Raw genomic sequence first — 17,846 nt, 5'->3', positions numbered from 1 at the left:
CATATTATGAAAGAAAGAAAAAAATCAAGGAAAACAAAAAAAATGAAAGGAAATATATTTCTATCTGCACTTAGAGTTAAGCAGTTCTTTCTCTGGAAGTGGATAGCATTTTTCATCATGAGTCCTTTGGAATTGTGGATTATTGTTATATTATTGTATTACTGTGTACAGTGTTCTGGTTTTGCTCACTTCACCTTGCGTCAGCTCATACAAGTCTTCCAAGGTTTTTCTGAAACTGTCTCTGTTTGTCATTTCTTACAGTACAATAATATTCCATCACAATCATATGCAATAACTTATTCAACCATTCCCCAGTTAATGGCCATCCCCTCAATTTCCAGTGCCTTGCCACCACAAAAAATGAAACAAAACAAAACTGCTACAAATATTTTGCACACATAGTACCATTGCCTTTTTATTTTGATCTCTTTGGGGTACAGACCTAGTAGTGGTATTGATGGGTCAAAGGATGTGCAAAGTTATATAGCCCTTTGGACACAGTTCCAACTTGTTCTCCAAAATCACTAGTCTCTGATAGACTCTTAAGAGGTCTTTTTACTTCTTTTCTTCCTCAAGTATACCTATACTAATCTACTTATGCATACAAACTTACATTTACTTTGCTTTAGGAAAAAAAGAGTCAACGCTGTAATTTTAGTGAATAGCTAAGAAGAGCCAGCAAATTAATAACTAATAAGGACTGAAGTTCTTAAAAACCATGTGCTATTTGAGAGCTGACTATTAAACATTTACAAGCACACTATAGGAAAGAAACCTTAATTTTGTAAATAAGGAATTTCTGAGTATCTAGATCAATTATCTGCCCCTTATCACTATAAATCATCAAATTTTGGCTAAATCAAGCATTTATTAAGTGTTTATTATATGACGTCTTCTGGGTATGCAAATACCAAGAATGAAACAATGCCTGCAGTCATTCTAATTAGAGAAACAATGTATATATGTCTGTGTGTATATGTATACACATACATAAATACACATGTATGTATATGTGTGTATAACAAACATATATAAATGTTGATGGAATAAATATGGAGAGAATATAGGGAAAGGCTTCATGTACAAGGTGGTATATATAAACAAAGGTTATATTTGGTCCCAGAGGCAGTAGGAAATCACTGTAGTTTATCAACTAGGGCAGTTATGTGTTCAGAGGTGTAATTAAGGAAAATCACTTTGGCAGCTGTATGGAGAATTGATTAGTGTGGATACAGACTTTAGGTAGGGGTATCAATAGGGAAACCATTGCAGTAGTCTTGGTGAGAGTGATCAGGCAAGATCTGAACTTAAGGAAAATTAGCTTCATAGCAATTTGTAAAGTGGATTGGAATGGGAAAGACTTGAAGCAGAGAGACCAGTTAGCAGGTGATTGCAGTTGTCCAGGAAAGAGGTGTTGCAGGCTTGAAATATTGTGGTGGCTCTTTGAAAGACAGTAATCAGATAGGGGAGATACTGTTGAGGTAGAAATGTTGAAATTTTGTTACTGCTTAGATATTTGGGATGAAGGAAAGTGAGGAAGGATGGTGGTGTCTTCAACAGAAATAAATTTGGAATAGGGGTTTTGATGCAAAGGTAGTGAGTTCTTTTTTTTTTTTTCCCACATAGTGCATTTGAGATATCTCTGGGAAATCCAATATGAAATATCCAAATGTTGATGTGGGACTGAAGTTCAGGGGAGAGATTGGAGCAGGATGCATGGACATCTCCATAGAGATGATAATTAAATGTTTGGTAGCTGATGAGGCCTCTGAGAGAGAGAGAAAAAAGGGCCCAGGAAAGAAATTTGGGCCCTGAGTGCTAATGACAATGAGGCAGCAAATGAGATTGGAGAAAGAATGGTCAAGACAAGTAGGATAACCAGGAGACAGTAGAATCATGAAAACTCAGAAAGGAAAAAGTATCCAGGAGGGTAGGATGGTCAGCTGTGTAAAATGAAGCAGATGGGTCAAGAAGAATGAGGACTGAGATGAGACTATTAGATTTAGTAGTTAAGAGATAATTGACAGTTTTGGAGAGAAAAGTTTGAGTTGGGTGATGAGGTTAAAGGCCAAAGTAGAAAAGATTAAATTAAAGGAGAAATGATAGAGACAAGGCAGGCATCTTTTTCTAGACATTTGTCTGAGAAGTAGAGGAGAGGGAGAGGATGATAGCTTGAGTAAGATCTAGGGAGGGTTTTTTAAAGATGTGAAGATGGCATATTTGAAGACAATGATGAAACAGGTAGGAAAGATCTGAGTGAAAGAGTGGATGCTGTGTTGGAAAAAATGAAAAGGAACAGCACCAGGAGCATGTACAGAGGGGTTGATCATGACAAGAAGAAGGGCCTCCTTGGCATAAGAGACTGGAGGGAAAGAAGGAGAGAGTAGAGAATGATATCAAGAAATTTTGAGATGAAGAGAAGGGGAAAAGAAGAATGGCCTCACTTTTCCCAGTAAAGTAAGAGGGAGGTGGTTACTTGAGAGGTCGTGGAGAGGCGGGAAGTGTGAGAACCTTAATGAAAGAAGAAAAGGACTGAAGTAGCTTCTATGGTCGTGAAGTAGGTAATCAGTTAGAAATATTAGGATTGTTTAGCTGTAGTGAGGGCCTAGTTGAAATGGGGTAACAAATTTATGGTGTTCCAGTCAGTATGGTTGTGTGATTTTGTCTCTATTTTTCATCAGTAGGAGTGGAGAAGACAGATGGTTGGTTATAATCCAGGGCTGGGGTTTGGCAAGGGGTGAGTATTAATTGAACAAGAGGCCAAAGAATTTGAGAAAGGAGTACAGTCTGGAGTTGAATTGGTTAACTGTAGGGTTGTGATTGGAAAGAGAGAAAAGTGAAATCAAAGCTGGAGGAATGGCCTGAGAAAGTACTGGGAAGTTGGGGTAAAGGAATTGGAAATTTTAATCAAGCTAAAGAGTAGGTTTAGAAGGAGTAAGGTATAGGAATAGATTGAGTAATAGGAGACTACATTTAGATAATTGTAATATCAGAGTTTTGATCAAGGAAGAGATGGATTAAAATTTTAAATTCTAAACTTTAAAACTAATATGTCCATTCTTTGGTAGTCACTTATTCCATTATACTGATATTTGATTTCTTTTCTGTTCTTTTTCTTCATATATATACTAAAATCATTATAATTGGTTCAAATACACAAGACTGAACAATATCAATATACAGAGCACTGATTTTTGCCTAAAGTGAATAACTACTGATTGATCCTGTTAACTTTTTCTTGCTATCTGTTAGGCCCCCAAGCAAGAACTATTCTTATGCAATCAAGTTTACCACAGACTCAGCTGGCTACAATATGGTAAGAAGTTAAAAGTGTTTTTATTATAGACATAGTTATTCTTGCAAATATTTTAGATTAACCTTTTGTTAGGTTTAGATAGAGACTGAGTGTGCTGAACTTCAAATATTGTGTTTGGTTTCTTATCATTATCTTGTTTTTCAAGTGGATGTTAACCAGTGAAAGATTTCAGTATTGGGGATGATTGAAATACGTGGTTCCTGTAATGACTTATGTGTGGAAATAGAATCTATCCTATGAGCTTATGTGCTGAATAGGTCATTTATATATATCATGTGTTTATTTCCTACAGTGGACATTAATTTGGTATGTTCTATTTTGTGTCAAACTCCTCTTGATGGTATGAATGGTAAAAAGTAAAGGCACCTGCTATTAATCGCATTATAGCCATTATATACCCAAGCCTCAGAAACCTGAGCTACTTATTTACATATATGGGGACTCTTAGCTTGTTGAGAGCAATTGTGGCCCAGGCTCCATCTAGGCTTTGTAGGGGCTTGCGTTTAGAATTATATTACAACATTCTTGCCTCTATCCCAAAGGGATATAAAAAATATTATGGGATCATTCTTCTACCAAATATAACTTTAAAATATATCATAGCAGTCATGCAGGGAGGGCTGTGTCTTTCTTGCCTACTTACCTGCCTTAGCTAAAGCAGTGCTGGTGTTAGAGCCAGAAGGCATTTGGGGAGAGAAGGCAAGGGCATACCTCTTCATAAGTGGTTCAGCCTCACTTTAAAATGGGTGCCTGGGGACAAATTAACTACAAAGTTTACGTGTAATAAAAGCCTAATATGCTTTTTAAATCAGTATGGGATTCCAGAAGCAAATGGAGAGTGAAGCAAAGTCATCTTGATTTATGGCATGGAGATAGTTCAGTGTCCCAGTGTAGCATTCTCCTTGTTTGAATTTAGTCATCCATTAACATAAACCTGGCATTTGCTGTGCATCGTTCTTCAGTTGTTTTGTCATTTAGACTCTTGGAACTGCAGTGGAAAGTTGCTTTACTATAATAATCAATCTGTTTGTAGTCATTGTGAAATTTTACTTCTAAAAATTAACAAATGGTGGTGACATTGTAGATATAATTTTAGGGCATTCGTGTGCTCCATTTTAGAGCATCATAGTGGATCAGCCTTCCAATGGCAGAAGGAGTCATCCAGCCTGTGTGAGTCTTGTTTCTGTCCTTCATACATAAATCCTCTATAGGGAGCCCACTTGCTGCATACCTTTCTCTAGGTCCCTTAACACTCCTGAGAAAGGATTTTGGTATAGTGAACAGTATGCTGGGCTGAGCAGCAGGAGAAGCTTGGAAGAACAAGTTATTCACCAATAGATAAATGCCAAAGAATAAGAACTAACAGTTCTCAAAAAAAGACTTGCAAACCATTAATAACTATATGAAAGAATGCTCTAGTCATCAATGATAAGAGATGAAAATCAACAATTCTGAGGTTTTACCTCACAGCCAGGAAACTGGCAACGATGACAAAAGACAGAAATAGCCTGTGTTGGAGGAGCTATAGGAAGACATGTACTCTTAACGCTATTGGTGGAAGTATGAATTGGAATAAGTGCTCTGTAAGGCAATTTGGAACTGTGCTTAAGAAAAAAAAGCAAATGAATTATCTATTTCCTTTGACTCAGAGATCCCGTTGCTTGGCATATACCTTAAAGATGTCCAAGGCAGAAAGGTCACATATACACCAAAATATTCATAGTTACAAAGACCTGGTAGCAAAAGTAGATGGCTGTCAATTAGGGAATGGCTAAACAAATTATAGAGCAGTAGTATAGTAGAATGATCTCAGTACCCTTCAATAAACAATGGTTTGGTTGAATTCAGAGAAACATTGTAAAAGTAATGTGAGTTGATTCAGAAGAAAACATACACGATGATTGCAGCAATATATGTGTAAAAAAAATGAAACCGAATGCTGTGTAATTATGATAACAAATGAGCTTGGACCAGGAAAAGCATTGAAAAAATGCACCAGCTTTACTTCATTATAGAAATGGGACTGTGGGTATAAGATATTTTGTGTATAGTCAGTGCAGTCAGACATAGCTGTTGCATTAGTTAGTTTTGTTGAACTGTGTTTTGGTTGTTGTTAAACGAACTCACTGGACTTGGGAGGAGATGCATTATTTTCAGAAATGAATAAGATTAAATGTTTTAAAAATGAAATGAGGGGGAATGAGACTATTTGACCTGAAATATCTTTCAGCTCTAAATTATCTAAATCTCTAATTTTACGATTGTATGACCCTTCTGTTTTTGGAGTAGCTGTGATGAAATAGCAGAAAAAGAGACTAACTATGCCCAGAATCATATAATTTTTAGGCTAGCTATAAACATTAACTGTTGATATTCTATATGTGACTCCTTGTTCATGAATCAGCAAGTTGATATGTTACTAGAAGACTTGAACCATGTCATTCATCCTTACTGAAACTAGAAGATATGAAAGTGTCATTAGTTGCCTTTGGACATTTCAAACTGAATATCCTGGAAATATTTTAAACTGAACGTATCTAAAATTGAACTCATGATATTTCTCCCCTCTCTCAGACTTCGCTATTTCTGTCAGAAGTATCGCCATCCTTCGAGTCTCTAAGGTTTCTAATCTTGGCATTATTCTAGGCTCCTCACCTCATATATCCAATTAGTTGCCAAGTTTTGATGTTTCTACCTTCACAACATCTCTCGAGTTCAACCTCTTCTCTCCATTCCTGTAGCTACCATCTTAGTTCAGACCCCCATGAGCTTTTGCCTTGGTTGTTGCAACAGCCTTTTACTTAGTCTCTGCATCTAAGCCCCTCACCACTACAGTCCATCCTACATGCTGCTGCCAAAGTTATTTTTCTGACCATCTGACTCTCCTTTACCTACTCCAGTGGATTTCTATTGCCTCTTCAACAAAATAGAAGCTCTTTTGTTTAGTTTTTAAAGCTCTGTGCAGTCTGGCTTCAAACTATCTTTCTAGCCTCCTTCCCTTCCAATACATTGTAGTCAAGTCAAATTGGATTTCAGTATGGTCCTCACACATAACATTCCATCTACCTTTGCTTTGGCTGTCCCCCATGCCTGTCATACACTTCCTTCTTACTTCCACCTCACAAAATCTCTCTACCTTTTTGATGCAGCTCAAGCACCATTTTATGCATGAAACCTTTCCTAATCTCCCCAACTGCTAGGGCCCTCCCTCCTAAACTACTTTGTATTTAACTACTTTATATATTATTGTATTTATTAACTTTATATTTATGCAATATATACTTTTAATGAACTTGTCCTATCTTATTATAATGTAAGCTCATTGTAAGAATGTTCTGTTCTTTGTACTTTTACCCATAGAAACACTGTGTATAGTAAGTACTTAATAAATACTTGTTGATTGATTAATAAAGAAGTTTCAGTTAAATATAAATTTTCATAAGGATTTTCTCACTTAGAAGATGATTTCCTTGTACACCCAAAGTTAGAAACATCATTTTATGGTACAGTTATTCATTCTACCTTACAGTATTTGTGATGAGCATAAATAAAAATGATCTCTATGAAGACAGGTATACCTTATAGGCCAATACCTATGGTATAGGATAAAGAGGTGGATTCTATTAAGAACTTCACCAGCTCCTCCCAGCCATGTCAGTATGGACCCTGGTCATTAGTGACTACAATGTGAATTCATTTCAGTTTTAGTAAGCCTGCTGTGTAAAGGCACTAGTGCCATAATGAACAATAGCCCTTGCCATTAAGGAACTTGCATTCTACTGGAGATGTACAATATTTGCACAAGTAAATGAAGAGAAAGATAATTTGATGAGCTAGAAAGCAGCAACATTGGGGGTAGTGGAGAAGTGAAAGACTTCCATAGGACATGGCACTTGAGTTGAACCTTGAAGGAAGCTAAGAATTTTGAGAGAGGGAAAGGGGGAGAGGGGTTATATTGGAATCAAGGGGGAGAGCCTTTGTGAAGCCATGGAGAGAGAAGATAGAGTGCTGAATTTAGGAAATAAGTTAGCCAGTTTGGCTGGGAGGTAAAATATTTTGAAGGGGAATAAAGTTAAAGAAATGGATGGCAAAAAAAAGTTAGAAAATTTGGGTCAGGATTTGACTTGCCAAAGGCTTGAATGCAATACTAGTAACAATAACAGTGTTAAGAACTGACTATTATTTAGTGCTTTAATGTTTATAAGGCACTTTATATACATGGATATATGAAAGAGATTTTATATATATATATATGTGTGTGTGTTTGTGTCTGTATCAGCTTCATCATGTGTGAAAAAGAGATAATAACAACTGCTTACCAGCCACAAGGAGCTAATTGTAAGGTGAAAAAGAGAGATACACATATGTGCATATATATAAAAAATATAATTATATATACATTATATATAATATACATTATATATACATTTTATATACACAGTTACATGATATACACAGAGGAGACTCATATATACATTATGTATTATATATGATATAAATATATTAGATGTAATTATATATAATAAAATATATACAATGTATAATATATAGCGATATATACATTCTGTATGTATATATCTATAAAACACTATACAGTGTATATGGTATATAATGTATATACACATAAACATTTCTTTTGTGTATACATACATACATACATACATACATACATACATACATATATATGCATGCCCATATAGACATTTCTAATATACGCAAACTTTTTTTGCCATATAATAACCCCATGAGGTTAGTAAGCAGCTGTTATTATCCCAGTTTTTAACATGATGAAGCTGAGACATAGGTTGTTTGACATGCCCATGGCCACCTGTCTGGTAAGTGTACATGGCAGAATTTGATACTAGATTGATCTGACTCCCAGTACAGACCTCTGGCCACTACACCATGTTGTCTCTCCATAGTCTGACTTTTTATCTTCAAGAAGAAAAACATAAAAATGAGTAGGAGAAAAGACATTTGAATCTTTAGGAGCTCCTTTGTTGGGGAATATGTTCAAATATTTGAGAATATGGTATGTGAGAATATTCAAAATGCAAGACCTAAATACATTGAGTTTTAATTTCACTTGTTGCCATTGAAGGCAAAAATAAAGGGGTTTTTTTTTTTGGTCATACTAATAAAGTCATTGAATTTTAACAGAAGATTCTAACGAGGACACTTCTGATATTTTATTCAACAGGAATCTTTCAGATATTGATCAAGATGGAAAACTAACAGCAGAAGAATTTATTCTGGCAATGCACTTAATTGACGTGGCTATGTCTGGCCAACCCCTACCACCAGTACTGCCTCCAGAATATATTCCTCCTTCATTTAGGTAAGAACAATATGACTCTCTTCCTGTGTTTCAAACTTTGCCACTTAAGAATATTTTTAATAATTACTACTTTCAGTGGTGTTTTCTCCGTTCTCATCCTCCTTGACCTTACTGAGACTTTCTGTACTGTCTGGAGTCAGCATGTAGTAGTAGTAGACAGGGTCCTGGACTGAAGTTAGTAAGCACTGAGTGCAAACCCTACTTCAGACACTTACTAGCTGTGTGACATCCATGTCTCACCCCTTTCAAGCTATTTTGGGTCTTCTTCTCTTGCTACATTCTCTTTCTTGGTGATCTCTTGAACTCCCATAGTTTCATCGCCATGCATATCTCTTTCAAATCTCTCTCTTTCTTTCTCTCTTAATCTATCTCAAGCCCTAATCTCTTTTGAGCCCCATCCTTCTCTCCATTCATACAATAGCCACCTTAGGTCAAATCTTCATCACCTCTCAGCTGTAATGGGTTCCTAACTGATTTACCAGCATTCAGCCTCTCCCTTCTGTAATCCAATTCCACAGAGCTGCCAAATTTGATATTCCTAAATCACAGTCCTAACCATATCCCTCCTATGTTCAAAGATCTCGGGTGGCTACCTATTGCTTCTTTTTTTTTTTTTTGGCTGGGCAATGAGGTTAAGTAACTTGCCCAGGTCACACAGCTAGTAAGTGTTATGTGTCTGAGGTCAGATTTGAACTCAGGTCCTCCTGAATCCAGGGCTGGTGCTCTATCCACTGTGCCACCTAGCTGCCCCTTTCTATTGCTTCTAAGATAGAATACAAACTTCCTTTAAAGCCCTTCACAATCTGGCTCCAACTTTTCTTTCCAGGCTGATTTGACATTTCCCCTTTACATTCTCTACAATCCTACCAAATTGAACTTCTTGCTGTTCCACATACATGACATCCTGTCTCCCATCTCTGTGGCTTTGCATAGGAATTTCACTGTAATGCACTTTCATTGTAATTGTTCCACTACTAATTTTGTCTAGAAGTACCTGAAATGCTTTCCCTTCTGTCTTTGTTTGGACTTAAGTGCCACTTGCATCCAGCTTATAGGGCCTTTTCTGCTTTCCATTGTTGTCAGGACTCTCTCCTTCTTGAAATGCTTTTCCGTTTGTATTATCTGTGCACATGTTGTTTCCGTCCAGTAGAATATAAGCTTCTTGATGGAAAGGACTATTTCATTTCTGTCTCTGTGTCCTCAGCATATTACAGGTGCTTAAAAATGTTTGCTGCATTGAACTGACCATGAGCAAATCACTTAACCTCTGTCAATCTCAGTTTCCTCATCTGTAAAGTGGGGACAATAAACAGTTCCTACCTCACTGGGTTCTTAAGAGGATCAAATGAGATGACATAGACAAAGTATTTTATAAACCTTAAAGCATTTAAGGTGGTGATAATTAGCATTTTTGTAATGCTTTAAGATTTGTAAAGCATTGTACATGTGATCTCATTTAATCCTCACCAGAACCTGGGAGGAATCCTTATTTTACAAATGAGGAAACTAAAGCTCAGAGAGGTAGAATGATTTACCCAGGGCAAATTAGGTTAAACAAACATCAACTGTATAAATGTGAGCTGTTACTATTATTTTCATCATCATTATATTTTGTTGTGGGAAGTGAATGCAAATTTATAATAAATCTAGTTGTAGGTCCTGCATTAATTCATAATCTTGTTCTACAAAATACCTTTGTTCTTTTACTATAATTTTTCTACTTTATTTCTTACCAAAAAATTTATGTGAAAATGAGTTAATGAGTTACAAGTAAGAAACTCTTTACTGTTATTTGCTGTCCTCCTCCAAAATGTAGGTTAATTCTTTTACTACATTCATTGCATAAATTAGTACAAAGGGTAGAGTAAAACACAGTGAGAATTAGAGTCTCTGAAAAATATCTGATTCTAATAATCCTTTGAGAGTTAACATTTTATTTTTTTAAAGTAACATTTCCAAATATACTAGAAGAAATCTTTTTTCCTATGATGTTTTTGGCCCTCTTCCTTATTAGTGCTACACTGATAATGTAGGAAATAGTAAGGCACATCAGTAGACTGATAAAGCACAGGTTCACTGTTTGTAGTTCCGTTTTCATTAAAATTCAAACTTTTTATGTAGGTTTAGAGCTGTGATTTGATAAATTTTGTGACTGTATAGTGTACATTTTTTTCCCCTCACTGATTGGGAAGTGAGTAGAGCAAACGTTACCAAAACTATGACTTTTCCTCAATTATACATGGAATTTGCTATATAATATGCATCATGCAGCTGATTAATGTGAATGTCTGTGGTCATGAGAATTAAGTTCTAGTATCTAAGGCAGATTTTGTCCTGATTCAGTTTGTATAAATAACCTTTTTACTCTATGCCACGATTTTCTGATATTTAAAATAGGACTGATATCTACCTCCTTCTCTACAACCATCATTGAAGAAAGAAAACAGTGGGAGATAATCTAGATTGAGAGTCATTTTTGTATTTTTCTTCATTTCATGGATTTGATGGCTAGAGAATTCATCACCTTAGCCTCTACATTGCATGGATGGCCCTAGGAAAGCAGACCCAGTTAATTATTGAGATTAAAGCCTTTCTACCATTATAGAGAAGATCACGTGAGCACAGAGCTAAATCTGGGAGGAACCTAAAAGAGTATAGTCCAGTGGTTCTTCCCCTGGGACCTAGGACCCTTATCGTGTTTTTCCTTTTTTCCCCTAACATTTTGATAACTGTATTTCAACATAATTGGCTTCCTTGGTGATCTTGTATATTTTACTGTTTCACACTTTAAAAAAAGATTAATTCTGAACAGTTAATCTTGGAAAGAAATAATGGCAAATGTCTTTTTGCTCTTGCAGAAGGGTTCGCTCTGGCAGTGGCATATCTGTCATAAGCTCTGTATCTGTAGACCAAAGGTTACCAGAGGAACCAGTGTTAGAAGAGGAACAGCAACAGCTGGAAAAGAAATTACCTGGTGAGTTGGTCTTTATATTTTAACTCTGTTACATTATCTTTAAAAGTATGTTTTTACATAGGGATGAAAACAATTTTTTTTAAAGTGAGGGTGGTCAAGAGGGAAACTTTGGAATATGAAGGAAAAAATGAGAGATGTAAACATTAGCCATTTTAGGGTGTTAATATACTAATCTCCTTTTACTTATAGTTTGACTATGTGTCTTAGGCTGAAAATAGGAAACATTCAAGGATAAAGAATTTGCAGTTCTTGTCATGAAGAAGCTTATAATAGAAATAGGGTTGGTAGAAATAGATTGGGCCGCTATGTGCATGTTGTCTACAGATTTGGAAATTAGGAAGATAAGCAACTTTTAGAGAGCAACCACCTTTCATTAATTCCCTGTTGCCTAAACAATGAAATACTTATCTTATCCAGGTATTCAAAGCCTTCCACATTCTGGCTCCAGCTTTCCAAGATGAAAAGATAACTAGTGGGGATGGACAGATCAAGTGAAGATTTTTTGAGGACTGGGGAGAAATGGGCATGTTTGTAGGCAGGAAGTAATGGGATCCCTGTTCAGGTAGAGGGGACTTTGAGGAGGGATGAAAAAGTTTAGAAAAAAAATCTGCCATGATGAGTGGGATAGTGAGTTGATTAGGGAGGTATAAAAGGATTGCCTTGTTTCAGTAAGGGCCCAATTGAGATTATGTAAAATAAATTTGTAGAGGACCCAGTCAGCACAACTTAGTGATCTTCTTCAGCTTTGTTGAGCAGCATGTGAATAAGAATGAAAGTGGTGGACTGTGTAAATAATCTAAAACTTGGGCTTGGCAGGGGTAGATGGGCAATAAGATAAGTGAGTACTCAAGGAAAGAAAACAGCAAGTGCTATAATGGGTTCACCGAGGAATCACTATGAGAAAGAGAGGAGTAAAAGAGTCACTGTGGTATGATGGCCAGGGAAAGAACTAAGGAATCAAATAATTAGACATCACTGTGAAGATTTGCAAATGACATAGTGAGATAAGGCTGAGGGAGGGGTGGAATGAAAACAGATTGTGATATGATATGGGAAGTTCTCAGTTCTCAAATATGGAAGTGGTTTCTTTGTGGGTAATGGCAAGATCATTCATATAACGATCTCTGTCTGTAGCTGAAATAAGTCATGGGAAATGAGTAAGTTGAGGAACTGGAAGATTAGGGTTTTTGAGTATCAGTATATATGTATGTATGTATGTTGAAGTCTCCTAGTATGAGGGCCAAAATTGATTGATTGCTACCCCTGCATTTCTTTTTCCTTCAGCTTGAAGTATAACAGATTTTACTAGCCTCTTTTTTGTTAAACTCTTTGAACCTTTATATTTTAATTGTGTTTTTTTGAGAACAACATATTGTTGGATTCTGCTTTCTAATAATTTCTGTTGTCTTACATTTTATGGATGAATTAATTTCATTAACATTCACAATTATGATAATTCTGTATTTCCATCCATTATATTCTATTACCTTTTCCTTCCCTTACTTTCCCTGGTCCCTCTTTATAAAGAAGGTACCAAGAGAGGTACTTAGCACCAAGCGGTTTAAGTTTGATAGTCTATCTACTTTTGTTTCCTTGACTTCATCTTGTGCCCAATAAAAAATTCTTAGCTTTTCCTTTTAAAATTCTCTTTGTGATCCATCTCCTATGGTTAGAATTTGTTTTGCTTACTATTAACCCTTCCTTTAATCATCCCTTTTTCTCTTTCCTTTTTCTTCCACCTCCTATTTCCCCTTTGAGGGAAAATGTATATCTTTACTCAGCTGTGTGAATGTATTTTCCTCTCCATTGACCAAGTCAGATGACAGTGAAATTAAAATGTCACCCATCCTCACCATTTCTTTTTCCTTATTTGTGGCGCCAATTATGTGAGTTTTCCCCAGCCTTCCTCTCCCTTTTCTCTCTCTAGTGTATTCCTTTTCCTGTCCTTTCTCTTTCTTCTTTTAAGATTATCAAAACAGAACAGAACTACCGCCCTTTCCTTATGTCCAATGATGATAATGGGTTTCAGGGGACACACATGTATTATCTCCTAAAATCAGGAGGCACATGGTGTATTCTCATTTAGTTCCTTATCATTACTCACTTATGTTTGCCCTTTTATGTTTCTCATGACTCCTTTATATTTCAAAGGTTCCATGTTCTATCAGCTCTGGTCTTTTCATCAGGAATGCTTGGAAGTTTTCTATTTCATTAACGGCCATTTTTTGCCCTGTAAGATTTTTTACATAGTTTTGCTGTGTTGTTATTCTTAGTTGTAAGCCTATATGTTTTTGCCTCCCTGTCACCATAATAGCTCATTATGGCATTTTTGTTTTGTTTTGTTTTGCCTATTCTTCATGCTTACTTCTTGACTTCAGACTTTATGTTAAGGCTTGGCTCTGTGCATTTGTAGAGAGAATGTTTCTGCTGAGCTTGTGTTCTCTTGAGTCATGTTGCTGCTGGTCCCTGGCAGCATTGTGTTATTCCAGGATCTCAGAGAATCTTAAATTGGGGCCTTCAAGCTCTCATTGCTCCAATAAAGTATCCAATCCAGGGTGAAGTCTGATCATTTGCCTTCTGGTCTTTGCTTTGCAAGTTCCTGACTTTTAGGTCTGAACAACCTGTGAGCTTTTTCCTGGTTGAAATTCCAGTACACTGTCACTGGATTCGGCAGCTGTTGGCTACCTGTAAATCTCTGCAGGTCCAGATACCTGCTTCTTAATCCTCACTAGTTTTCCCACACTGCTTTCCCCTGGTTCCCCTGTCTCACTGTTCCTTTTTAATCTCCATTGCTAGTGCTTGATCTGTGTCGTGACCACTGATCTTGGATGTCCCAGGAGGCTCTGTCCTGAGCTTTCTTCTCCTTTCTCCCTCATCTGTTTCCCTTGGTGATCTCATCAGCTCTCATGGATTTAACTACCTCTATGCAGATGACTCATAGATATAGATTTAGGCATAGCTACAGATTGATATTTATCTGTGTAAGTATCTTTTATACTGAACTCTCTTCCATGAACTCTGTGGTTCATCAGCACTGGCCTGGTTGCAGGTCTTCACATTACATGCCATTTCCTCTCTCTGTGCCTGTTCACTATCTGTCCCTTGTGCTTGGAATGCTTTGACGACCCCTGCCACCCAATCACTACCTCTTAGTTTTTCTAACTTCCTTCAAATCCTATCTTCTGCAAGAGGTCTTTCCCACCCCCACCCCCATCTGCTGATGCCATCCTGCTGAGTCACTGTCATCTACTCTATATATGTATCTTTTATATATCTAGTTATTTATATCTTGTCTCCTTTGTTAGAATGTAAGCTCCTTGAGGGCAAAGATTGTGATTTTTGCCTTTATATTCCCAGCGCTTGGCACATAGTAATAACTTTAATAAATATTTATTGACTTGATTTAGCTCTGGAATCAGAGGATCTGAGTGCAAATTTTGCCCCTGGTGCTTAATATCCAGGTGACCTTGAGAAGTCATTTAATTTCCTGAGCCTCCATTTTCTTGTCTGTAAAATGAGAGGGTTGGACTATATAGCCTTGAATGCCCCTTCTAGTTCTAGAGTAGCACAATAGATTGAGTGACAAAAAGAATGTCTCATTCAAAGTAGCTACAAAATGCATAAAATATATGGGAGTTAATTTACCAAAAATCACATATAAGTACAATTCAGGGCACGTAAATACAATTACATAACACTTTTAAAGGAAATAACATTGCTCATGGTTGGAGTATGTCAATATATTTAAAATAATGATACTACTTAAATTAACTTACAAATTTAGTGCTATGCTAATCAAGTTACCAATGGGATAATTCATAGAGCTAGATAAATTACTAACAATATTTACTAAGAGGAAACAAAAGTTCTAAGATTCTCAAAAGGAAAATTGGAAAAGAAGGTGAATAGTACTTCCAAACCTTATTATATTATAAGACAATAGTAATATCAAAACTATTTGACCTAAGTTAAAAGAGAAGAACACACTACAAGGAAGACTCAGACCCAGTCAAACTGAAGAACCTCTCAGTGCCAGATAAACTTGAAATTATATGTTATTTGTGGATGGACTCCCTATTTTGGTAAGAATTGCTTGGAAAAGTAGTTTGGCAAAAATTAATTTTAGACCAAAAACTAACACCATACATAAGAAGCTCAAAATGGATATGTGCCCTGAGTATAAACAGTCACACCATAAAAAATTGTGAAGGAAATAATAACAGGTACTTTTATAGTTATGATTAGGGGGAGAATTACTAACAAAACAAAGGACACAGTCCCTGTAAAAGATAAAATAGCCTATTTTGATTTCATGAAAGTGAAAAGTTTCTGTACAAGTATAAAATCAGCACAGCTAGCATAAGAATGAAAGCTGTTAAGTAAGAAAAAAATCTTTACATCAGATATTTCTGATAAGAGTCTGATATACAAGAAACATAGGGAACTAACACAAATATACTTTTCTGAAGTGTGTGCTTGACCATGTCACCTCCACACATCCAGTTAATGTTTGGTGTCTCCCTAGTACTTAGGATAAAATATAACTTCTGTTTAGTATTTAAAACTGTTCCTAAACTGAACATCTCTAGTCCTTTTACACATTTCTCTCTTTCACCTACTTTTTGTTCTAGCCAAACTGTCCTTTTTGCCACATGATATTCTGTCTCTTCTTTCCATGCATTGCACTGGCTATTCCCCATGTGTGGAATGCTCTATAAAATTCAGCTCAAATATCATCTTCTACAGTGAAGCCTTTCCTGTTTCCCCATTAGTATTCCCTTCTTAAAACTACCTACTGTTTTCTTTTTTGTATAATGTATATGTTTATGTTTCACTTTTGTCTTTGTATCCCCATCACTTAGCTCAATAAATGCTTGTGATTGATTTTGTTTCCTCTTGTGTTTGATTTTTTTTTTCTATTCTGCTCATTGTTTTTTTTAATTTTGCCTCAAGTACTCTGACCCTAAAATCATTCTAGTTTCTTATTTTATGAGTTTTATTTCTTCTTTTTCTTGTTCCATAATGTCTGGGGAGTTCATAAGATTTTGTTTTCATGAGGGCAATATTGATTCATTTTTCTTCATGTTGCAATATTTGTTCAATGTTCTTTGTTTTCTTTCTGAAGTTTTACTTAATTCTTCCCTCCGGTTATATGATCCTCTCCCTGGGTTTATCTTCATATAATCTGATTTTTATACTAGCCTTTTCTCTTATATTAACTGTCACTCATTCACATTTGTCCTCTTCCCTTTGCTCTGTTGCATAAGCCTCTGAGGGAGAACTGTTGCACAGTTTTAGTCTCTCATGTTGAGAGATAGAGGGATCAGCCAGGCCCAAGCCATTGCCCAAAGTAATTTGAAGGAACAGAGGAGTCCCCACTTCTCCCTGCATTTTCAGTCTGTTTCCCTCAAATATAATAGGAATGTTTTCCTATTTCCCTGTTTCCCTATCCTTCAAAACCGCTCCAGATGGTTTCTAACTTAATACTGAAATGCTGATTGCATAGGGTGGTGTGCAAGACCTTGCCATATAAATTAAACATTCAAATCTTCATCTTGTGTCTGGGTCCCAACCCGGCTAGGGGAGGGGAGAAGTGGGAAATGGTTTCCTCAAGTCTAATCTTTGTTGCCATCTAGCTTATGTCTCTGAGCGTCATGCATGTCTTCTGTTCTGCTCAAGTCAGTCTACTTTTCCATTCTCTCTTTCACTCTTTCTTTGTCTTTGTCTCTCTCTTTCTGTCTCTGTCTCTTGAAAGGGCTGAATAAAATACACATGTGTCACTTCTTGGAGAGTTGGTGGGATGTGTGTTCATGCCGAAGCACTGCCATGGGTATTCCCTACTAGGACTTGAACTATAAGCCTACAGACTTGCTTGTGGTCATGGTAATGGGTTCCAGGAGCAGGGCACATTGAATAAAACCTCTATTAAAATTATTCCATGTTAATTCATGAAGTTTTACCTTGTATCGAGGTTGTCTTCCTTTTTTATGTATTCAACTCTAATTGGTCCATATCTGGAATATAATTGCTTTATTGTGAAGTTTGGGGATTGGAAAAGATTATAGAAAATAGCTTTTCTTTAATTTTGCTGGAGTGATCTTCTGTGGTGTTTTAAAAATGGGTTTACATTATAAATTGTTGTTTGCTTTAGCTGCTGTGTTTATCCATGTAGCAAGGAGAGCAAGGATTTGGTATGTATAATGATACCTGAGCTCTTT

General features: G+C 36.3%; 1 protein-coding gene across 4 annotated transcripts in view; it reads left to right on the top strand.

Annotated features, from left to right (window-relative positions):
- ITSN1 (intersectin 1) overlaps window positions 1-17,846 on the top strand; it is a 279,339-nt gene that overhangs the window by 88,374 nt on the left and 173,119 nt on the right. For all 4 annotated transcript variants that reach the window (XM_020995909.2, XM_078146543.1, XM_020995907.2 and 1 more), the window contains 3 exons: window positions 3,253-3,316; window positions 8,517-8,654; window positions 11,513-11,628. In XM_020995909.2, the coding sequence (XP_020851568.1) occupies window positions 3,253-3,316; window positions 8,517-8,654; window positions 11,513-11,628 (318 nt within the window). The remainder of the gene's footprint in view (window positions 1-3,252; window positions 3,317-8,516; window positions 8,655-11,512; window positions 11,629-17,846) is intronic.

The sequence above is a fragment of the Phascolarctos cinereus genome, unplaced genomic scaffold, assembly GCF_003287225.1.
Source record: "Phascolarctos cinereus isolate Bilbo 61053 unplaced genomic scaffold, phaCin_HiC Scaffold_726;HRSCAF=1367, whole genome shotgun sequence".
NCBI classification, from domain to species: domain Eukaryota; kingdom Metazoa; phylum Chordata; class Mammalia; order Diprotodontia; family Phascolarctidae; genus Phascolarctos; species Phascolarctos cinereus.
Note: the sequence above shows the minus strand (reverse complement) of the source record. Positions and strands in the feature narration are given on the sequence as shown.